The sequence below is a fragment of the Salmo trutta genome, chromosome 2, assembly GCF_901001165.1.
Source record: "Salmo trutta chromosome 2, fSalTru1.1, whole genome shotgun sequence".
Taxonomy (NCBI): domain Eukaryota; kingdom Metazoa; phylum Chordata; class Actinopteri; order Salmoniformes; family Salmonidae; genus Salmo; species Salmo trutta.
Genome location: NC_042958.1, coordinates 14,937,467 through 14,961,563, shown reverse-complemented (window position 1 = coordinate 14,961,563; position 24,097 = coordinate 14,937,467). Strand labels below are relative to the sequence as shown.

The window sequence follows — 24,097 nt, the reverse complement described above, 5'->3', positions numbered from 1 at the left end:
AGAATGACGAGTCACGCTGCGTCATGTTTGGGGGCGGGGCCCTCATATACCGGGACGACGGGACACCTCTTCCGAGCCGGACACAGGCAGGTGAGGGGGCTTGCTCTAGGATTTACAGTCTAGCCGGGCTGGTCACATGAGACACCGGGTGAGAAGAGAGACTTTATTATTTGGTGAAGGTGGTGCGTTGTAGCTAATGGTTCCGTAAACATGAAGAGCCCACAGTCAGAGTGCAGAATATTAGATCAATACGGAGCTATTCAGGCGATGAACTGAAATATGCTGCAGGTTGTGTGTTAAATGATATATGATATAGACAAGGCTATAATAATTATATGATGTAGATAGGCGAATCATCGGCAGGAACAGTATAATTACAACCCAAAGATATTTATACTGAACTGCCAGACTGAACTTGGTGACAGAACATTCATCTCTGTCTTCTCTCCTCAGATACAGCTGTACTGTCTGGGCGTGGACTTCTAGCGCTGTGGTGACATCTGCTGGTAGATGATGTCTTAGATTTATGGATGTAAAGTGAACTGGATAGGTGGAAGCAAGATAGCTCCATCTGAGAAGCTAATCTCATGAGGTATGGTACATTATTAGCTGTCTGCACACAGAACTCTGCAGTGTTATCAGACACAAACAACTAACATATCACACAGTCTCTGGCAAACTTTATTGCTTCAGTCAAATCACAACAAACCGTATTACAATCGTTGAGTTTTTCAGTTCTTCTGTTAGTGCTTGGATCAGTATCCGCTCCTCACGGAAAGAAGGATGGATGGATGCCAGGGAGGAAGTTAGAGAAGGTGAGGAAGAGAGAAATAGACCACCATTGATGGTCCCTTTTTCAATGATGACATAATGGCATCTCGTTAGTTTATTTATCTAGTCAAAGTGCTACGGTGCTACAATAACATCTGGGTCAGAGGTAATACATACTAACAGTCAAACCTTACAGGGAGATGAACTTGGTTTAACCTAGAACCATCCCCACACACACTCCCTTATCCAGGGGTAGCCAACCCTGGTACTAGAGACTTATAGGGTGTGCAAGCTTATTAAGTACCAGCATGAACACACCAGATCCAGCTAATCAATGTCTTGATGACTGATTGAATCAGGTGTGTTAGTGCTAGGCTGGAACAAAAGCCTGCCCTAAGCCATTCACCTCCAATCTACAGACAGGTGGTCCCTCAGTGTCAGGAGAATACATCAATATAAAACTACATAATATACTCTATACAGTATCAATAAATACCAGTGACGTCAGAGGTGACAGACTGGTTTGGATTGCTGCTACAGACTGAACTCTGACCTACAGGGTCATCACCTTCTCCTTATAGTGCATGTAGAGACAATTCATGAGGGAATAAGAGAAGGGAGACGGAGGACAGGAGGAGTAGACTGTCACCCAGGGGTTGGTTGCAGAGGGTAGGAAGGGATGTGTAGCTGATAGACTATACAGTAGTTTGGTCCATGTGTGTGTGTCTAGCTGACAGACTTCAGTTTGACCCAGGGGTTGGTCCCACGGACCTCCATGGGTGGATTGTTGGCGAAGATGTGGTTGCAGAGCTCGTCCAATGGCGGCTCAGGGTCAGAGATCGCAAACTGGGCCGCGTCCTCGATCACCTTCCTGATCTCTACATCTATCTCCTAATGGTAGGGAGGAAGGAGGTAATAAAGAAGGAAGAAGGAAAGAAAAAGTGAATTGGACCACCTGTGTCTGTATGTTTGTGTGTATATGTGTGTGTGTGTCTGTCTATCTGTATGTTTGTTTGTCGGTGAAGGTGTGAGTACCTTGATCTCCTCCACAGAAGCCATGTTGTTGGACAGCATACGCTCCTTCAGCATGGTTATGGGGTCACTCTTACTGCGCACTTCCTGGATTTCCTCACGTGAACGGTAGCTACAGGACATTACATCACACACAGGAAGAAGAAGAGGAGTTAGACATTGGCAGGGTTCGGCTCCAGCCCTTCGTTGACGAGAGAGAGAGAGAAACACACACACAGAGAGAGCGATAGAGCAAGAGAGAGCTAGCGCGCCCTGGAATGGAAGCGATGGTAGAGTGTTATTAGGCACGTCCCAAACCAACACTGGACGACACTGGGTGAGCCTACAGGACAGGCTACATTGGAGAGTGAAGTAGAGCGGCTACACAAGGTTGAGGGCAAGAGAGAGAGAAAGAGTGTGAGGGAGAGAGAGAAAAAGGAGAGAGGTGTGGTGAGGAGTGAGGGGGTGAAGAGAAACCGGGGGTCAGGTGACGGTCACAGGGTCAGGGGTCAGAGATCACATCTCACCTAACCCCGGGGTCACTCATGCTGTGTCCATGGTAACGGTAGGTCTCCAGCTCCATCACAATAGGACCCTGGCAGAGAGGTTTCAAAGCCAGGAGACTCAAAATGCTAACCACTGCTGCTATGACACTGCTGAATGGCCTGATCAGGGAATTCTACACACTTGGAAAGTGGAGACTTCATAAATCATCAAAAAGTTAACATTACTGGTGATGTTACTTGCAGCAAAGATATAGAACTGATATATGGTCTGTCCCTTGCAGTTTTGGAAACCGCATGGCGTTTGCTAGCAAAGACATTTGAGGTGGCTAATTAATGGTAAATAACTTCATTGTTTTGTCCCACAGTTAGCTGATGATTAGCTAGCCAGCTAAAATTGTTCACAGTTAGTAAGCAGTTGCGTCTACACTATTTTTCTAGCTACAGTTGCACCGCCAAGTCAATAACCTGTCTCCAAAGATGACCTGATGTCTCTATATCTATGCTCTTCGGCCCTGTAGCACACCAGGAGCACCATAAGTGGTTAAATCAGTTATAACTTTTTAATCTCTGCCCCAAGCAGAATTCATCTTTTCCAGCTCTACAAGCCAGTATAGCTCACCTTCCCAGCTCTGCAGTAGTCTGCAGCAAACTTGATGGCCTCCCTCACACACAGAACGTCCATGCCATCCACCTACACCACAGGGACAGAGGCGTTAATATAGCAAAGATACACTCACTGACTGTGTGTGTGTGTCCTACCTTGATTCCAGGTATATAGTCTCCTCTCTTGAAGTACTCCGTGCTAGCAGAGGATCTCTCTATAGACGTCCCCATGCCAAACTTGTTGTTCTCACAGATGAAGATACACGGCAGCTTCCACAGAGCTGCCATGTTGAACGACTCAAAGATCTGGCCCTGATTGGACAAGAGAAGAGACAATGTTGATGATTTAATAACTTCATTGTAACCGTTAGATAGACCTCACCTGATTGGCTGCTCCGTCTCCGTACAGCGCCACGCACACCTGGTTGTTGCCTTGGTACTGACAGGCTAGTGCCACACCTGCCCCTAATGGAACCTGTAGACACACACAAACACACAGTGAGAATGCATGGGTGTGTGTGTAAGTGAACTGTTCAGATAGTTACCTGAGCCCCCACGATTCCGTTCCCTCCATAGAAGTGTTTAGCGTACATGTGCATAGAACCACCTTTACCCTTGGCCACACCCCCTCTACGACCTGAGCGAGAGAGAGACAGACAGACAGAATGAGAGAGAGAATGAGAGAGAAAGAAAGAAAGAAAGAAAGGAGACAGAAGAAAATAGAGAGAGAGTAGAGATCTATTTCAGGTAGAAGTTGCAGAGATCTAAGATCAGTTTATCTTCCTTAAATCCTGACTGTAACCATTAGGGGGAAATAGAGATCTGACCTCAGATTAGTGTCTAGGTGTATCCCACCTGTGAGTTCAGCCAAGATCTCTCTGACAGACACGCCCCTTGTGAAGGTGTAGCCGTGGGCGCGGTACGCTGTGATCAGGTGGTCTGTTGGGTTGATGCCCGCCTCGATACCCATCGCACACGCCTCCTGTAACACCACCAACAGCAGCTAGGAGTGAGGGGCGGGGAGCGTGTGTATGTTCTCGTGTCCCTGAGAGTGTGTGTTTATATGCTAATCTAATGTGTGTGTGTGTGTGTGTGTGTGTTGTGACCTGTCCGTCGTAGAGGTGACAGAAGCCTCTGATGATCTTCTGCTTGTACAGCTGGTCAGCCTTCAGCTCCATGCGTCTTATGGTCTGCATAGTCCTGTAGTACTGGAGGCCCTGTTCTCTGGTCAACACCGCCGTCTCAGAGGGGCCCTCCTCCAGACGGTGCAGCTCACACTTCTATTGGAAACAACAGGGAAGGGAGGGAGACAGACAGCTCAACCAACCAATCAGATAACAGTTTTAAGAAGGAAGTTCCCTTGTCATATCTAGGGCTCGTTCAGCAGGGCGTGCTAAAAGTGTATGTGGACTCACCTTGATGTCAAAGCTGGCCTGTGGGGTGAAGTCAGCGAAGGAGCGTGTGGACGCCACCATCCTGGCCCCCTGCAGAGAGAGAGAATGACACGAGAGAGCAATACACACACAGGAAATACAAGTCCAATAGCCAGCCACCCTCCTCCCCAGGCTAAATCCACCCACAGTGTGAAAGGAGGACTGGGAATACTGCAGAAGGAACGTGGCTGTTTGAGGTTCAGGTTTCTCTGTTAGTGCCAGCCAGTCAGATACTAACTAGGTCTGGGTGCTCTGGTACTAACTAGTGTTATTGGTGGTTGTCGGGGTGTTGCTGGGACAGGCGGTGAGGTTATATTGACATATTAGGACAGACCACTTAGCAGCTGGGGAACAGAGGAACCATCCAATCAGACCAGAGCACGGCCAGAGGAGTCTGACAGCTGCCCTAATAGGGAGGAGCAGAGGGTCTGGACAAAGCAGACTAATCTGTAGTCAGAACGATCACTATCACTATCTACCACAGTGGACCAAAGAGAGGCAGGGCCTCTACCAGTACACACACAGGCTGTTTTCTATATGAGCTGTTTTGTGTTCATGGTCTGACAGGCTAAATCAGGACAGGCTGTACAGCAGAGCTATGAGCTCCTTACCTCTGACACCGTTTGGGCTCCCTACAAAAAAGCCAGGGAGAGAAGGGGGAGAGCGAGAGAGAAGGGGGAGAGCGAGAGAGAAGGGGGAGAGCGAGAGAGAAGGGGGGAGAGCGAGGAAGAAGGGGGGAGAGCGAGAGAGAAGGGGGGAGAGCGAGAGAGAAGGGGGGAGAGCGAGAGAGAAGGGGGGAGAGCGAGAGAGAAGGGGGGAGAGCGAGAGAGAAGGGGGGGAGAGCGAGAGAGAAGGGGGGAGAGCGAGAGAGAAGGGGGGGGGAGAGCGAGAGGAGAAAGGGGGGAGAGCGAGAGAAGGGGGGAGAGCGAGAGAGAAGGGGGGAGAGCGAGAGAGAAGAGAGAGAAGGGGGTGGAGAGCGAGAGAGAAGGGGGAGTGAGGGAGAGCCGAGAGGAGGAAGGGGGGAAGCGCGAGAGAAGGGGGAGAGCGAGAGAGAAGGGGGAGAGCGAGAGAGAAGGGGGTGGGGGGAGAGAAGGGGGGAGAGCGAGAGAGAAGGGGGGTGGGGGAGAGAGAAGGGGGAGAGCGAGAGAGAAGGGGGGTGGGGGAGAGAAGGGGGAGAGCGAGAGAGAAGGGGGGTGGGGGAGAGAGAAGGGGGGTGGGGGAGAGAGAAGGGGGAGAGCGAGAGAGAAGGGGGAGAGCGAGAGAGAAGGGGGGTGGGGGGAGAGAGAGGGTGATAGAGTGAGGGGAAAAGGAGTCATTGGGAGAGAGAGGAGAAAGTGAGTGGTGTCTGTAATTAATCTTTAAAACACTAGGGGAACTTGTGCAAAAACTCATATAGCCTCTAGGGCCTAATATCTTTGACCATGAAAGGTGTGCTGATGAGTTTATGGTGAGAGAATGCGGCTGAGGGGGTGTGCTGAAGTTCACAGAGAACATTACAGAGGAAAATCTATAGACCAGAGGCAGACAACCAAGAGATTAGCACACAAATAGCCCCAACCATCACTAGCCTACACACCATCCTTTCAGCGCCACCGTGCGGCAAACTTGTAGACGCCGCAGGTACAATGACACATTTAAGTAGGATGCGGAAATCCCTTGTTGTGCCCTTATACCCGCGCAAAAAACACTAAGCACCATGGACAGCGCCAAGATAAACGCGAACTACAGCCACAGTTTTTAAAATGTTCTTATTGCCTTTTACCCTGTTCTTTATAAGTGTGAACTTATAGGAAATACATAGAAGAGTATTGCAGTACTCTGGTATCCCGTTACATCCTACACATATTTGTTAAAATTAATCTGGCAGAATAGAGCACGCATAGACAGGCTGTCAATGTATGTAACAACTCATATAAACAATACCCGCAGTAGACAGCGACAGTACATCGATTTGGTTGTTGTGTTGTTGAGTTCGTACTGACTGACCATGTTACCAGGCCTACAAGGTCAGCACTGCTAGCTGGGACTGAAGCTACTACCAACCTCTCATCCGGCAAGTCTGGCTAGCTAGCTTGCTATCTCAGTGCGAAATCACCTAGTTAGCTTCAGCATCATGGACAGCGGCACGCAGCTTGTCAGTAGACCACGTACCACATTCTTGCTGGCGTTGCCCAGTCGGAACACGTTCGAGATGAGGGTCAACATATTTTGCATGCTACTGGACACCCTGCTCTACCAGTACAGAACAGCAGCCCTAATTAACAGATTAACGCCGACAACACAGATCAGCTGACACTTCTTGTGCTGGGTCGGTTGGCCAACTACAACTATCCCGGGGTTGGTCAATACAAAAGGAAATTACATGATGATTATAAAGATTATAAACTACAGGTGCATGCCTGTACAGAAGTTCCCCCGCATTCTCATCGTTCAATATTTAGGCTTATTCTAAAAGTGCTTGAAATCTATTTCAGTTATTGCCTGGCTGTATCCTTAAATGTTCTAACGTTTTCACTGCTCTGCCGGTATTTGAAAAATGTATAATGTCCAGCTGCTGTCAGTCTCGGTAGCTACCCAGGAACTTTCTCTGTCATCAGAAGAAAATAGTTTATTCACAGATGTTCTACTTCTGTAACTCTGCTGAATCGTCGGGCAGCTAGAAGGACCATTGCCCATCTGTCCCCGGTCGTTCCCTGCACCTGAAAAGGCAAGAGTGAGTCCGACCTGCCATTCACCTGATCTCGGTCTCACCTGTGCACAGTATAAATTAGACTACATATGCCTACATAGAGTATGTAAGGCAGCAGGTAGCCTAGCGGTTAAGAGTGTTGGGCACCGAAAGGTCGCTGGTACACATCCCTGAGCTGACTAGGTGAAAAATATGTCGATGTGCCCTTGACCCAGGTACATAACCATAATTACTCCAGACAGGCTGGGTTGATGAACGGTTTAAACAGTTCAACCTGTCTGACTATTCCTGGACTTGTGAGTACTTCAATCTATCTGGTTTCAGCTCATCTCTTAGAGATGGAGTCAGAGACACAGATTTTTTTAAATGAAAGTTGTGTAATGGTCCTTCAAGAATTCCCTATCCCTATACTGTTCAGTAAAAGTGTGTGTCCTGCAATACGTTTGTCTGTCCCACTGAGGTGATAGCATTCAGTGAGTGTGTGGAAGAGTTCAGTGCCATCGGGGCCGAGGTGGTCACCTGCTCTACAGACTCCCAGTTCACAAACCTGGCCTGCTACAAATTCTAACTCCTGACCCCTAATCCCACTATACAAATACAATTTCATTGGTTGATTGATGTCAACATAATCAAACTCAGGAAGTAGGGTGGGCTGGGACCAATAAGAATCCCTCTTCTCTCTGACATCACTCACCAGGTTGCCAAGGACTACAGAGTCTACATGGAAGACCTGGGACACACACTCAGACAGGATACACATCCTCAACCAATTCCCACACAAAAACATGAACAAATGACATGTGCCTCTACCCTCATCTCCTCTACCAATCCTCCTCCTCTTCTCCAGGGGTCTGTTCATCATAGACAGAGTAGGCGTTCGGAGACAGGTTTCCCTGAATAACCATCCCAGTAGAATGTTCTGTAGACGAGACCCTGCGTTGGGCACTCGGCACACACAGACTACACAGGAGGGCAGTGTTTACCCCAGTGTGTGTTTATGTATCTCTCTGTCCTTTTGTGTCCAGCTGGATCATACCATGTGATATGACTAATCAGTCCTGTACCAATACTAACAGAGGGATGTTTTATTCAATCAGATCAACCCCGAGGAGGCCTTGAAAGCCCGGTGGCCAAAGCAGGAGCAACCCCAGGACAACCCCAACACCCAGTAAGAGTGACACTCAACAGCTGACCAACCAGTCAGATATAGTCTCAGCTGTTGATTAACCAATTACTGTCAACCCAAATTGCCAGTTCATATGGTCAAGTAGGTTAGGATGAATCACCTTTCTCATGTTTTTTCTTGTAACTTCCTTTTAAAACCACAAGATAGCGATCAAACTCCTCTCTTTTGTCAGCATAATCACATCACAGTTTATACAATTCATCAATTTCATATTTTAATTAGAGGTCCTAGCATTGAAGGTGCAGAAACCCTACCATTATTGTAAACAAAGATGGCATTTCCAGACCAGTTGATGGCGCTATAGCACACTTTAAGGCTGTAACTTCTGGACTGTAAACATTATGTACATAAGGACAGTACAATATGCTTTGCAAGGGTTGTGAGTAGATAGAGTACAGCTACGACTGGTAGTTACTTTTCATACAGGTTAGGAGAGTAATTTAGCTAACCTTAACCTCAGTCTCCTAACCTGCTACAAAAAAAGTAACTTCTGGTCGTAGATGTATTCCCCAGTCAGAACCCTATACGGGACCGTAAACAGAGCATTGTGGGGCTCCGGGCTTGTACTAGGATGACCTTGGAATGCTGCTTGCAGCTTCAATGAATGTAATATCTATATATCTATTGATCTTTTCCGGGAGAGACTGATGTTTGTGACTCACCCCCTAGATCATCCCAGATCCAGGGGAATTATAATCCAGTCTTTAGACCACCTGATGTGAATGACAGTCTACCAGAGAGATTTGTTCAATGAAGTTAAATGTTCAGAACATAAGATAGAAATGTAATGAATAGAGCCAACATGATGTCCTATTCTACATGACTGGCAATCATATCTGTTCTACACAATACATTTCTATCTGAACATTCTGGAACGCTGCACTCTGAACAGACTTTAGCCAACTCAACAACTCAACACTTGAAGAAAATAAAACTCTTATTTGCTCAGTCGAGTTGACTTTTAACGTGTGTATGGACACTAACAACAGCTTCCTTCCTTGAATTGTTGATAGCTGAACATGAGTAAAAGACGGATGGATACACGTGAATCACAATGAAGGATAAATATTTATTGCAAATATGTGTTCATTTATTACATCACTTTGATCGAATCGAGCAAAGATGCCCCTTTCCCTTAAATAACCCATACACACCCATTCACTCACTCTAGTGTACACAGATGAAGATTATATAAAATAAAATATATAAAAATAAGACCTGTGATGAGTATCTGTGAAAAACAAGTTTGTGCGTTTTAAAGCTGTAAGACCGTGTAGCATGAATAACATTTTGACAAAATATAAAATCCTGTTGATGTAATCATGCTAATCAAATGGCTACCCAGACTATTTTCATTGATCCCCCATCCTTTTGTTTTACACTGCTGCTACTCGCTGTTTATTATCTCTGCATAGTCACTTTACCCCTACCTACATGTATATATTACCTTAATTACCTCGACTAACCGGTGTCCCCGCACATTGACTCGGTACCGGTACCCCTGTATACAGCCTCCACATTGACTCGGTACCGGTACCGCTGTATACAGCCTCCACATTGACTCGGTACCGGTACCCCTGTTTACAGCCTCCACATTGACTCGGTACCGGTACCCCTGTATACAGCCTCCACATTGGGTACTCGCATGATACAGCCTCCACATTGACTCGGTACCGGTACCGCTGTATACAGCCTCCACATTGACTCGGTACCGGTACCCCTGTATACAGCCTCCACATTGACTCGGTACCGGTACCCCTGTATACAGCCTCCACATTGACTCGGTACCGGTACCCCTGTATACAGCCTCCACATTGACTCGGTACCGGTACCCCTGTATACAGCCTCCACATTGACTCGGTACCGGTACCCCTGTATACAGCCTCCACATTGACTCGGTACCGGTACCCCTGTATACAGCCTCCACATTGACTCGGTACCGGTACCCCTGTATACAGCCTCCACATTGACTCGGTACCGGTACCCCTGTATACAGCCTCCACATTGACTCGGTACCGGTACCCCTGTATACAGCCTCCACATTGACTCGGTACCGGTATCCCTGTATACAGCCTCCACATTGACTAGGTACCGGTACCCCTGTTTACAGCCTCGTTATTGTTCTTTTATTGTTTCTCTTTTATTTTATTTTATTTAATCAATATTTTTCTTGACTCTTATTTTTCTTAAAACTGCGTTGTTGGTGAAGGGCTTGTAAGTAAGCATTTCACGGTAAGGTCTACACCTGTTGTATTCGGCGCATGTGACAAATAACATTTCATTTGATTTTATGTAGAAGATATGTAGAAAAGAATTGATAGCACTATTGACATCTGTGTTCCCAAACCAGGATCTCAGAACGTAAACAGACTCCAGAAGAATCAACCACCAAACAGACCTTTACCAGACAGACATCATGCATATATTTAAGCAATAAGGCATAAGGGGGCGTGGTATATGGCCAATATACCACGGCTAAGGACTGTTCTTAGGTACGACGCATCGCGCAGTAACTGGATACCAGCATAATTAGAGCAGTAAAACTAAATGTTTTGTCATACCCATGGTATACGGTCTGATATACCACGGCTGTCAGCCAATCAGCATTCAGGGCTCAAACCACCCAGTTTATAAATATATATATATTTGGTACATAGGGGTAAGCAAATTAATAGATACCTTGTTATGCAAATAGACACACACACACACACACACACACACACACACACACACACACACACACACACACACACACACACACACACACACACACACACAGTACGGTAAGGAGGGCGGGTGCGGTGGCTGGACACTAAGGCTTTAGCAGGTAGTTGTTGTGTTGGGTCAGGGTTCGTCAGTGTTCATCACGTCTCACTGAGACTCCAGGGTCTGGTTAAAGTGTCTCTTTCCATCCAGGTACAACATGGACTCTGGAGATAGACACATACGACCAATGTTAGAATCTGTGGAATCTACAGTAAAAACATTACAATAACTTTAATCTCTTTCTGTTGGCACAAATGTTCCAGTAACAGTACCTCCGTAGCGCTGTGATGCAATGTTAGAGTTTAAAGGTCAGAGGTTAGAGGTCATACCTCGGTAGCTCTGTGGTATTATTGCTGAGTTCACGTCATGTCGGAAACTCAAACTGACATTTCCAACTTGCTTACTCGTAATAGAAACAAACCCGCGTTTCCCACAAGGGAAGTATCCGAATCAACCAATAGGAAGCTCTACATAAATAACGTTCATCTTAACTCGGAGGTCCTGAGTTGCCGACATTACTTAAATGCAGCATATGTTAGGGTTAGAGTTAAAAGGTCAGGGCTTAGAGGTCATACCGCCGTAGCTCTGTGGCACTATGTTGGGGACGTCTTTGTCTGTGACGAAGGTGAAGTGGAAGACATTAGTGGTGTTGTGCTGCCGGGTCAGGGGGTCAAGAACCTCTGTATGAACTCTGACCTGGATGTACTTTCCCTCTGTGTAACACACCTGGAGACAAAGAGAGGGATGTGTCAGCACTGAAATTGGAGCAGATCATATAACACACAAATGCACATGCTTGCATGCGCACACCCACACACAAACCTGTGATGAGAGCAGGAGTAGGGAGCCAATCTCTACTGGCTTCCGGAAGAGGATATCGTCCACGGCAACCAGGTTAGGCCGACACCCCCTGGAGCAGAGCGAGAGAACACACACACAATGAGGATGCGCAGGTGTACAGGGCATTCGGAAAGTATTCAGACCCCTTGACTTTTTCCACATTTTGCTACGTTACAGCCTTATTCTAAAATGTATTAAATTGTTTTTCCCCCCCTCATCAATCTAAACACAATACCCCATAATGTCAAAGCAAATACAGGCTTTTATACATTTTTGCAAATGTATTAAAAAAATTTAAAAAAATGGTAATATTACATTTACATAAGTATTCAGACCCTTTACTCAGTACTTTGTTTTAGAACCTTTGGCAGCGATTACAGCCTTGAGTCTTCTTGGGTATGATGCTACAAGCTTGGCACACCTGTTTTTGGGAAGTTTCTCCCATTCTTCTTTGCAGATCCTCTCAAGCTCTGTCAGGTTGGATGGGGAGCGTCGCTGCACAACTATTTTCAGGTCTCTCCAGAGATGTTCGATCGGGTTCAAGTCCGGGCTCTGGCTGGGCCACTCAAGGACATTCAGAGACTTGTCCCGAAGCCACTCCTGCGTTGTCTTGGCTGTGTGCTTAGGGTCGTTGTCCTGTTGGACGGTGAACCTTCGCCCCAGTCTGAGTTCCTGAGTGCTCTGGAACAGGTTTTCATCAAAGATCTCTCTGTACTTTGCTCTGTTCAGCTTTCCTTCCATCCCGACTAGTCTCCCAGTCCATGCCGCTGAAAAACATCCCCACAGCATGACGCTGCCACCACAATGCTTTACCGTAGGGATGGTGCCAGGTTTCCTCCAGATGTGACGCTTAGCATTCAGGCCAAAGAGAATCTTGTTTCTCATGGTCTGTGAGTCCTTTAGGTGCCTTTTGGCAAACTCCAAGCGGGCTGTCATGTACCTTTTACTGAGGAGTTGCTTCCGTCTGGCCACTCTACCATAAACGACTGATTGGTACTGCAGAGATGGTTGTCCTTCTGGAAGGTTCTCCCATCTCCACAGAGGAACTCTGGAGCTCTGTTAGAGTGACCATCAGGGTTTTGGTCACCTCCCTGACCAATGCCCTTTTTAATTATAATTCTTTAACCTTTATTTATCTAGGCAAGTCAGTTAAGAACAAATTCTTATTTTACAGTGACGGCCTACCCCGGCCAAACCCTCCCCTAACCCAGACGACTCTGGGCCAATTGTGCGCCGTCCTATGGGACTCCCGATCACGGCCGGTTGCAATACAGCTCAGGATCGAACCAGGGTCTGTAGTGACGCCTCTAGCACTGAGATGCAGTGCCTTAGACTGCTGCGCCACTCGGGAGCCCCGAGTGGTATGATCAATGGAAACAGCATGCACCTGAGCTCAATTTCTCATAGCAAAGGGTCTGAATACTTATGTAAATAAAGTATCTGTTTTTTTGTTTAATACATTTGCAAAAAATTCTAAAAACCTGTTTCTGCTTTGTCATTATGTGGTATTGTGTGTAGATTGATGAGGGAAAAAAATGTAATCCATTGTAGAAAAAGGCAGTAACGTAACAAAATGTGGAAAAAGGGAAGCGGTCTGAATACTTTCCTGAATGCACTGTACGTGATGGACTGATACAAACATAGATCTTCTCATTTGTACCCTTCCACACAACCCAGCAAACTCTCAAATTGGTTCTGTGAATGTTCAGGGAACGTTATTGGGACAATGATGCATGTCAAAACATTGCACTATAACTGAGTCTTGTGGGAATGTTCCTTGTTTGATGTTATGGGTGTTTTAAATAACATCTTCATCAACACTAACAGAACATTCCTGTAATATTTCTGCAGAATGATTTGAATTAAATCCAGACATAAGGTGTGTTTAGGGTACATGTCATAATGTCACACTGTAACTGGGAATGTTCTCGGTTTGCTGGGAACATATTCGCTCACTCACCCGTAGACACATGCGTTAGCCCAGCCCAGCTCGTAAGCTTTCCTCATCAGAAACCCTCCAAAGATCCTGTTAAAGATGTTCCTCTCCTGAAAACACACATCTTAGTCAGCACAAATGAGAAATGTTTCGAGTTATAAATATCTCTCCCTCCTTCCCTTTCTCGCTCTCTAACCTGTGGATGGCAGATCTCCAGTCCTTTGACTTTGGCGTCCTCCATCCATACGGAGTTAGGAGGCAGAACTCTGCTACGGAAACTTACTGTCCTACAAGACAACACACAGACAGACACCATTACCACACACTCACAAAATGCTTGTACTGGATTTTATGATGAGTGTTCGCATCATTTAATAAGGTAACACTTGTCATTTGACAGTGAAGCAACAAAAAAAATCCATAATATTTCGTACAGCCTATGATTCAGCAAGTTTGCTCTTGTAGATTTTTATGTGTTATATGTGTTTGTACAATGGGTGCGAAGTCAATTAAGATTATTACTACCTTAAGTTAACTTTTATCTCATTTTAATGGGAGCATCAATGTGACAACAATTTGATATGACAAAATATGACTGTAGTCATTGTGATCAGTGTGATTTAATGATACACTATGGAAGTTTAGTTGCTCATTGTTTACGTAAAAACAAATATTTGACGTGTGTGTGTGTGTGTATATTTGTGTGTTTGTGTCGTACTTGCTGTCCAGGGTGTTGAGGAACAGGCTGTGTACGATCTTCCTCTCCTCAGCAGTAGGGGCCACCTTTAGTAGAGACGCTGTACTCAGCTCTATACGACGCGTCTTATTGACTGGAGGGACACACACACAGTAAATAACACAAACACAGTAATATATACACATAGGGATGTAGTGTGTCTTACTCTCTCCCTGCTGAAACAGTTTCTCCTCCTCAATTCCCTCTGGCTTCAGAGGGTTAACAAACGCTGCCCTGAGAGACACAGAAACCGACAGAGCAATAGAGACATCAGTCATGGATGGATACTGTGGTTGGTTGGTTGGTTGAATGGATGGATGATTGGATGGATGTTGTATACCTCTTGTTCTCAGGGTCTCTGGCCACCATAACAAAAGTAGCATCCAGAACTGGAGTGTAGGCCCCACCGTGGTACTGTACATACACACAGAAATAACATCACTATTGTGGACATTAGTATATTACTATGTGTGTGCGCGCGCGTGTATACCTGAGACATGTGCATCTTGGCTTCAATGGAGGTCTTCCCCACCCAGGTCACGTGACCAGTGAACTTGATGTCACAGTCAGGGTGGATGATTTGTTTCCTCATGTCTGTGACATCACATACAGGGGAAATAAGCCACAACTACCAAATTGCAACAGTAACAAACGATATATATTCAATGACACTAGGAAAAAGTGTCCCTGGATTAGATTTGAGAAACCCTGCACTGGTCTATACGGTACACCCTGGTGCTGTACCAGGACTGCTGGGTGTCATACCTATCTTGTCCACCAGGGCAGTGACGATGGACAGAGGAGATCTCTGAAGTGCCTTGTTATGGGTGTGAGAGTAACAGATCAACACTGATGGGGGAGAGAGAGACAAAGAGAGAGAGAGTGAATAGTAATACCGGTGTATTACCATGTACCAGTGTGTTGTCGAGGTGATGATGTTGGCAGGTAGCCTAGTGGTTAGAGCGTTGGGCCAATAACCGAAAGGTTGCTAGATCGAATCCCAGAGCTGACAAGGTAAAATCAGTCGTTCTGCCCCTGAACAAGGCAGTTAACCCACTGTTCCTAGGCCGTCATTGTAAATAAGAATTTGTTCTTAACTGACTTGCCTAGTTTAATAAAGGTTCAAATAAAATTAAAATAAAGAAATTGTCATATGGTCATACCTGCTAGACTGTCCAGATCCTCCAGGATACGGCCAAACCTGGAATAGAGACAGCAGACTGTGAGGGGGGAAGGAAGTGTGTGTGTGTGTAAGAAGAATGTGTGTGTGTGTGTATGTGTTACCTGACACCTTTGAGGTAGTTGAGGTATTTCTCTCTAAGGGTAGGGTCTGTGCCCAGGGGAAGGTGGGCCTCTATGTAGCTGTCCTTCATCCTGCGGACAGGAAGCTCATCCTGAGAACCAGCCAGCTGATTGGACAATGACAAACGGTCAGCTAACGCCTGCTGGTGGTCTCTACAGGATGGGAGATAGCGAGAGATACATCAGGAATGAGCTGAGTTTAACAAGGTCATACACAACTATAACAAGTAAACACAGGCCTTCCTGTCATGGTATCAATATCTCAATACAAAGTAGCTTTACTGGTTCTGTTACTGTACCTCCAGTTAGTGGACGCTCCCACAATCTCTCTCAGCCTGTTGCGCACTGAAAAACAACCACACAGTTGATCAGCTCTCAGTGTGTGTGTGTGTGAGATTCTGTGCTCAGAACAGAATGTGCAATGGGAATCATATGATCTCAGACAGAATGACAGCAGCAAGCTACAGAGTACTAGTGAGGTCTGGGTAGGATACACAATATCAGCTCAACTGTTGTTCCAGCTAGCACATGAGTCACTGAGTGGCTTTGTGCTGCAGCTCGAGGGTGTACGCGCAATGGGGAGAAATCACTAGTGCACTGACAAGGTAATAAGGTGTCATTTGAGATTTGCCTATTGGTTTGGCGTCGCTGTGATGTCATAATGTTGAGACGATATGAAACAAGACACTTGAGAGAGAGAGAGATGACCAAGACAGGTCTGTATACTATAGAATAGGGTACAGCAGCATCGATAAAAGGTGCCCGCCACTGCCACAGGCCAGGGGTGCATTCACAGTTCAGTCTGTCAGAAATGGAAGAGAGAAACAAGGCTGTACAACCAGCTCAACAGACCACAGGGTACTGGATAGAGAAAGAGAGCGTTCAAGGCAGTGTGTTTGAGAGACGATGAGCTAAAATACATCCAGGCAGGATTAAGTTGAATTTAGACTGAATTAAGGAAGTGTTTTATACAATTAGGATTCAGGGTTGGTTACCAACACACCATTGGACATTAGCAAGTGAGCATTTCCTGTAGAGAGTGGAGACACAAAACAAGTAATGGGTTAGAGGTCAGGAGACTAGATGGAGTCTCAATGTCCTCTAGTCTTGTCATCATACCCCAAGAGTAGTATAAATTAAGTTCATAACAGTGAGTCAGTTAATCAATCAACAAATCAATATATAAATACTTAATCAGTCAGTTGTATATGGCCTTACCCTCAGACATGTCCGGGGCCTTCCCTTGCAAAGACACAGGCCCCCGGGAGAACGTCCTGGTTGTCAGGGACGCCACCGACCTTAGGAACCGGAACCTGTGGAATGGAAGGAAGAAACACTGACATGTCAACACAACAAGCCCACAACATTCAAACTCAAAGTTCCAATTACTACAGATCCATCATGTGAACCTATTAATAAACGTGTATGGGAATCCCAGATGTCAGTCAAATCCCTGGCACGTAGCCCACTGAGTTTGGACAGCACATTACAGAACAGCACAGTGGACTTCAGTACAGTAGAGTTCACAATTCAATCACTGGTTGAAGAGTGTTTTCTGTCCCTACCAAAATATAGAATTTGTAGATAACTGGCTCTCTTTCTGGGACTCCCCCACAAACAGGACCAAGCCCTGCCTGCTGAGGAGTGACGGACTCCATCCAAGCTGGAGGGGTGCTCTCCTCTTATCTATCAACATAGACAGGACTCTGCCAGCCTGCAAGCTAAGTGGAGTCTGCCACTAGTACTGTCAGTGTAGTCAGCTCAGCTTTCCCGCTGAGACCGTGTCTGTGCTTTGATCTAGGTCGGGCTGAACTAAACATGGCGGTGTTCGCCTTAGCAATCTCACTGGAGTAAAGACCTCCATTCCTGTCATTATTGAAAGAGATTGTGATAATATCTCACATCCCAAAATATAACTACTTCATGTTAGATCCCTCACTTCCAAGGCAGTCATAGTCAATGACCTAATCACTGATCATAACCTTGATGTGATTGACTGAAACATGGCTCAAGCCTGATTTATTTACTGTGTTAAGAGGCCTCTCCTCCTGGTTACATTGGTGACCATATCCTCGCACATCCCGCAAAGGTGTTGCTAACATTTACAACAGCAAACTTCAATTTACCCTTTTATTTTTTATTGCGTTTTCGTCTTTTGAGCTTCTAGTCATAAAATCTATGCAGCATACTCAATAACTTTTTATAGCTACTGTTTACAGGCATCCTGGGCCATATACAGCGTTCCTCACTGTCTCTGAATTCCTATCGGACCTTGTAGTCATGGCGAATAATATTCACATTTTTGGTGACTTCAATATTCACATGGAAAAGACCACAGATGCACTCCAAAAGGCTTTCGGAGCCATCATCGACTCAGTGGGTTTTGTACAACATTTCTCCAGACCTACGCCATGCCACAGTCATACCCTGGATCTAAACTCAGCAAAAAAAGAAACCTCTCTTTTTCAGGACCCTGTCTTTCAAAGATAATTCGTAAAAGTCCAAATAACTTCACAGATCTTCAATGTAAAGGATTTAAACACTATTTACCATGCTTGTTCAATGAACCATAAACAACTAATGAACATTCACCTGTGGAACGGTCGTTAAAACACTAACAGCTTACAGACGGTAGGCAATTAACGTCAGTTATGAAAACTTAGGACACTAAAGAGGCCTTTCTACTGACTCTGAAAAACACCAAAAGAAAGATGTTCAGGGTCCCTGCTCATCTGTGTAAACATGCCTTAGGCATGCTGCAAGGAGGCATGAGGACTGCAGATGTGGCCAGGGCAATAAATTGCAATGTCGGTACTGTGAGATGCCTAAGACAGGATCGTGGCAGACCACGTGTAACACCTGCACAGGATCGGTACATCCGAACATCACACCTGCGGGACAGGTACAGGATGGCAACAACAACTAACCGAGTTACACCAGGAACGCACAATCCCTCCATCAGTGCTCACACTGTCTGTAATAGGCTGAGAGGCTGGACCAAGGGCTTGTAGGCCTGTTGTAAGGCAGGTCCTCACCAGACACTACCGGCAACAACGTCGCCTATGGGCACAAACCCACCGTCGCTGGACCAGACAGGACTGGCAAAAAGTGCTCTACAATGACGAGTCGTGGTTTTGTCTCACCAGGGGTGATGGTCGGATTCGCGTTTATCGTCGAAGGAATGAGGGTTGCACCGAGGCCTGTACTCTGGAGTGGGATCGATTTGGAGGTGGAGGGTCCGTCATGGTCTGGGGTGGTGTGTCACAGCATCATCGGACTGAGCTTGTTGTCATTGCAGGAAATCTCAACGCTATGTGTTACAGGGAAGACATCCTCCTCCCTCATGTGGTACCATTCCTGCAGGCTCATCCTGACATGACCCTCCAGCATGACAATGCCACCAGCCATACTGCTCGTTCTGTGCGGGATTTCCTGCAAGACAGGAATGTAAGTGTTCTGCCATGGCAAGCGAAGAGCCCGGATCTCAATCCCATTGAGCACATCTGGGACCTGTTGGATCGGAGGGTGAGGGCTAGGGCCATTCCCCCCAGAAATGTCCAGGAACTTGCAGGTGCCTTGGTGGAAGAATGGGGTAACATCTCACAGCAAGAACTGGCAAATCTGGTGCAATCCACGAGGAGGAGATGCATTGCCGTACTTAATGCAGCTGGTGGCCACACCAGATACTGACTGTTACTTTTGATTTTGACCCCCCCTTTATTCAGGGACATATTATTCCATTTATGTTAGTCACACGTCTGTGGAAATTGTTCAGTTTATGTCTCAGTTGTTGAATCTCGTTATGTTCATACAAATATTTACACATGTTAAGTTTGCTGAAAATAAACACAGTTGACAGCTCCCTTGTATACAGAAAATACCCGAGCCCTGAAGCAAGGTTCCTGAAAATTGGAACGGAAATGGCGCTCTACCAAACTGGAAGCCTTCCGACTTTCCAAGCTAGTCAGAATATGCAATATCGGAGAGCCCTCACTGCCGCTCGATCGGCCTACTTTTCCAACCTAATTGAGAGAAAAAAACAATCCTAAATGTATTTTTGATACTGTCACCAAGCTAACTTGGTCTTCACTTCAGCAGTGATGAATATATATATATATATATATATTATTTATTTATTTATTTTTTTTTTTTAATCGGCCGATTTACCTCTAATTTTTACCTTGTCAGCTCGGGGATTCGATCCAGCAAGCTTTCGGTTACTGGCCCAACGCTCTAACCATTAGGCTACCTGCCACCCCATTTATGAACTTCTTCAATGAAAATATCATGATCATTAGAAAGCAAATGACAGATTCGTCTTTGAATCTGCATATTACTCCAAAACGCAGTTGTCCTGAGTCTGCACAGAACTGCCAGGACCTAAGGTCACTCAAGTTATTTAATCCTGTATCTCTCAACACATTCACGAAAATTGTCATGGCCTCTAAGCCTTCCAGCTGCCTACTACTGAAAGAGCTACTTCCTGTGCTTGGCCTTCCTATGTTGAACATAATAAATGGCTCCCTATCCTGTGGATGTGTAACAAACTCACTAAAAGTGGCAGTAATAACGCCTTTCTAGGGAGTTTTTCCAACCCTGCCGTGCTTCTACATCTGCATTGCTTTAGGCTGGATTTCTGTATAAGCACTTTGGGACATCTGTTGATATGAATTGATTTGATTCAGCACATTACAATACAATATAGTAAATTATACTGCACTGTACTTTAGTGTGCTCTACTGTACTAAACTCTACAGTACAGTATTGTACTGAGCTATACTCTACTTCTCTACTGTACTGCACTTAACAATACTGTACTGGTCATGGGGGATATCAGTAAGAGCCAGGAGAGGTGACATTAGCTGGAGAGAGAGAGAAGAGAGACAGGGAGAGAGAGAGGAAGGGGTTGTCTGGACTGTTTTTACACTGGAACAGTGGAAGAGAGGACAGTAACAGGAGACACTATGAGCTGAACATAACAATATGTCAGTGGAAGGAGACACTATGAGCTGAACATAACAATATGTCAGTGGAAGAGAGGACAGTAACAGGAGACACTATGAGCTGAACATAACAGTATGTCAGTGGAAGGAGACACTATGAGCTGAACATAACAATATGTCAGTGGAAGAGAGGACAGTAACAGGAGACACTATGAGCTGAACATAACAGTATGTCAGTGGAAGAGAGGACAGTAGCAGGAGACACTATGAGCTGAACATAACAGTATGTCAGTGGAAGGAGACACTATGAGCTGAACATAACAGTATGTCAGTGGAAGGAGACACTATGAGCTGAACATAACAGTATGTCAGTGGAAGAGAGGACAGTAACAGGAGACACTATGAGCTGAACATAACAGTATGTCAGTGGAAGGAGACACTATGAGCTGAACATAACAATATGTCAGTGGAAGAGAGGACAGTAACAGGAGACACTATGAGCTGAACATAACAGTATGTCAGTGGAAGGAGACACTATGAGCTGAACATAACAATATGTCAGTGGAAGAGAGGACAGTAACAGGAGACACTATGAGCTGAACATAACAGTATGTCAGTGGAAGGAGACACTATGAGCTGAACATAACAATATGTCAGTGGAAGAGAGGACAGTAACAGGAGACACTATGAGCTGAACATAACAATATGTCAGTGGAAGAGAGGACAGTAGCAGGAGACACTATGAGCTGAACATAACAGTATGTCAGTGGAAGGAGACACTATGAGCTGAACATAACAATATGTCAGTGGAAGAGAGGACAGTAACAGGAGACACTATGAGCTGAACATAACAATATGTCAGTGGAAGAGAGGACAGTAGCAGGAGACACTATGAGCTGAACATAACAGTATGTCAGTGGAAGGAGACACTATGAGCTGAACATAACAATATGTCAGTGGAAGAGAGGACAGTAACAGGAGACACTATGAGCTGAACATAACAATATGTCAGTGGAAGAGAGGACAGTAGCAGGAGACACTATGAGCTGAACATAACAGTATGTCAGTGGAAGAGAGGACAGTAACAGGAGACACTATGAGCTGAACATAACAGTATGTCAGTGGAAGGAGACACTATGAGCTGAACATAACAATATGTCAGTGGAAGAGAGGACAGTAACAGGAGACACTATGAGCTGAACATAACAGTATGTCAGTGGAAGAGAGGACAGTAACAGGAGACACTATGAGCTGAACATAACAATATGTCAGTGGAAGAGAGGACAGTAGCAGGAGACACTATGAGCTGAACATAACAGTATGTCAGTGGAAGAGAGGACAGTAACAGGAGACACTATGAGCTGAACATAACAGTATGTCAGTGGAAGGAGACACTATGAGCTGAACATAACAGTATGTCAGTGGAAGAGAGGACAGTAACAGGAGACACTATGAGCTGAACATAACAGTATGTCACCCTATTCCCTTAATGATCCTTAATGATCCAGGCTCCTGAATCCTATTCCCTTAATGATCCTTAATGATCCAGGCTCCTAAATCCTATTCCCTTAATGATCCAGGCTCCTAAATCCAAGTGTTTAACATGAGGGAGGGAAGCAATAACTTTATGATCAAACTTTATCAATGTAGAAGCAACAATCATTTTTCATACTTTGGTCATCATACTATTATCTGGTTTCATCCAAATATAATCAAATTTCACAAAAAACATGATTTTAACTGTTCATTACCTATAAAATGATTTCTGAAAAACGTAATACAAATGTTGATATTAGTTGGCCGGGGTCTTTACAACATTGTTTTTTGATGTATTTCTAATACCTTTTGACTTTTTTAATAGATATTTTCTAAGACCTCCTTTCCATCTGTTTGACCAGAAATCAAAGCCTTTGCTTATTACACATTCTTGGGATGAAAAATGGTTGGAAAATTCAAATATGCCTTAATTTTTCCAAAATATACTAAGCGTTCATTTTACACCAATTTTGATACGCTCCTTTAAACTTCACGTTAGAGCTCATGGTGATTTTCTTTTTACGAAGAAATGCCTTTGAGCTAGCTAACGCTACTACATTAGCAAACTAACGTTAGCTAACTAGCTTTACCATTTCTATGAAATCGACTGGTTTAGCTAGCTCTTCTACACTCACACACTCACCTCGGTGACAGCATTTCCGTGCGCTATTTGAAGATATTTGAGAAGTTAGCTGAATTTGCTAAATGCTGAAATACAACTCCAAAACGGGGGTACAGAATAATCTACTTTTACAAAGAGTGACAGCACTGAAATTGTAGACGTTTCCCTGTGGACGTTTGCCCTTGCCTGTACGTACCGTACTACTAAAAATAATTGCGCAATTATTTTGCGGATATAATGCATGGTGTAAAAGCGCTAATCAATTCACTCTCAAATTCATAGACAGAGCTATGGATGCAAGGACTGACCAGTAAAGATATGTTTTATTTTGTTTTAAACATTGAGGCTATGTTTGTTAACAATTGTTAACAAAAAAACACATTTCAATAAAATCTATGAATACAAAAATCTGAGAACAGTAATATTTTACACACACACACACATGAAGGTACCCATAAGCTATGCAATCATTTAGGATAAAAGCGTTTTGGAAATAAACTCTTCAATTACACTCACATAAAAATATGCTTATACTCTTTGACAATAAATTGATCTTCAAACTTTAGTTTAGAGGTGAACTAACTGTTGAATTGTTACAACAACAGCAAAGCTTGTACATCCAATAAGGATTTCCCTGCAAAGCCGTGTCCCACCAGTTACACTGCTGTAGATTCATCTGTCCCCCTGTTTTGGAGTTGTATTTCGGTATTTAGCAAATTCAGCTAACTTCTCAAACATCTTTGTTAACAATTGTTATTAACAAACAATGGAGTACAATAAGCTGATATTTTGGGTTGTGATGGGGTAGTCGTGACGAATGACGTGTAAAAACCCTGGATGACTGACAGGGGGCGCTGTATCGAAGCCACCTTACAGCCAATATCTTGGAAGCTACAGAAATCACTTTATTAATGTCTACGTTAGTTTTTGACACGTTTGTTCTATTACACTTTAATGCATGATTTTAAATTATGTGAGCTAAACATAAAAATAACAAATTTTAAAAAAAGAAAGAATCGATGTATTTTTTGAGAGTACTAATGTTACTGTCCCCACTACAATAACCCTGAAAAAGGCAGTGATGCCGAAACGTTGGTGATTTACCCAATAAATTACTACGAGTTTTTATATAGAGTGTGGTGTCTTGTTTTGCACGCTTTGTACAAAATAATAAAATGCAGTACTACAGGATATTTCTTAACGTAGCTCTTTATTAG

At 44.7% G+C, this 24,097-nt stretch overlaps 2 protein-coding genes across 4 annotated transcripts; both read right to left on the bottom strand.

Moving 5' to 3' along the window:
- Nucleotides 1–662: 662 nt before the first annotated feature.
- LOC115151704 (pyruvate dehydrogenase E1 component subunit alpha, mitochondrial) lies at nucleotides 663–6,637 on the bottom strand. Of its 2 annotated transcripts, XM_029695868.1 has the most exons (12): nucleotides 6,476–6,636; nucleotides 4,936–4,956; nucleotides 4,307–4,375; nucleotides 3,998–4,171; nucleotides 3,747–3,873; nucleotides 3,437–3,528; nucleotides 3,274–3,366; nucleotides 3,048–3,203; nucleotides 2,908–2,979; nucleotides 2,310–2,377; nucleotides 1,807–1,915; nucleotides 663–1,662 (listed from the first exon to the last, which is right to left on the bottom strand). In XM_029695868.1, the coding sequence occupies exons 1-12, from the start codon at nucleotides 6,536–6,538 to the stop codon at nucleotides 1,498–1,500; spliced, it is 1,209 nt and encodes a 402-aa protein (XP_029551728.1). In that variant the 5' UTR covers nucleotides 6,539–6,636; the 3' UTR covers nucleotides 663–1,497. The 2 variants fall into 2 exon arrangements, with proteins under 2 accessions (XP_029551728.1, XP_029551736.1); XM_029695876.1 differs by lacking the exon at nucleotides 4,936–4,956 and having other exon boundaries at nucleotides 1,498–1,662; nucleotides 6,476–6,637.
- Nucleotides 6,638–10,485: 3,848 nt separating this feature from the next.
- LOC115151693 (acyl-coenzyme A thioesterase 9, mitochondrial) lies at nucleotides 10,486–23,066 on the bottom strand. 2 transcript variants are annotated; one of them, XM_029695846.1, is made up of 16 exons: nucleotides 22,902–23,066; nucleotides 16,998–17,092; nucleotides 16,783–16,809; nucleotides 16,079–16,124; nucleotides 15,762–15,932; nucleotides 15,641–15,678; nucleotides 15,243–15,326; nucleotides 14,968–15,071; nucleotides 14,818–14,891; nucleotides 14,644–14,711; nucleotides 14,460–14,571; nucleotides 13,938–14,028; nucleotides 13,766–13,851; nucleotides 11,788–11,875; nucleotides 11,541–11,691; nucleotides 10,486–11,129 (listed from the first exon to the last, which is right to left on the bottom strand). In XM_029695846.1, exons 1-16 carry the CDS (start codon nucleotides 22,913–22,915, stop codon nucleotides 11,071–11,073), a joined length of 1,308 nt encoding a protein of 435 aa, XP_029551706.1. In that variant the 5' UTR covers nucleotides 22,916–23,066; the 3' UTR covers nucleotides 10,486–11,070. The 2 variants fall into 2 exon arrangements, with proteins under 2 accessions (XP_029551706.1, XP_029551716.1); XM_029695856.1 differs by lacking the exon at nucleotides 16,783–16,809.
- Nucleotides 23,067–24,097: the final 1,031 nt, after the last annotated feature.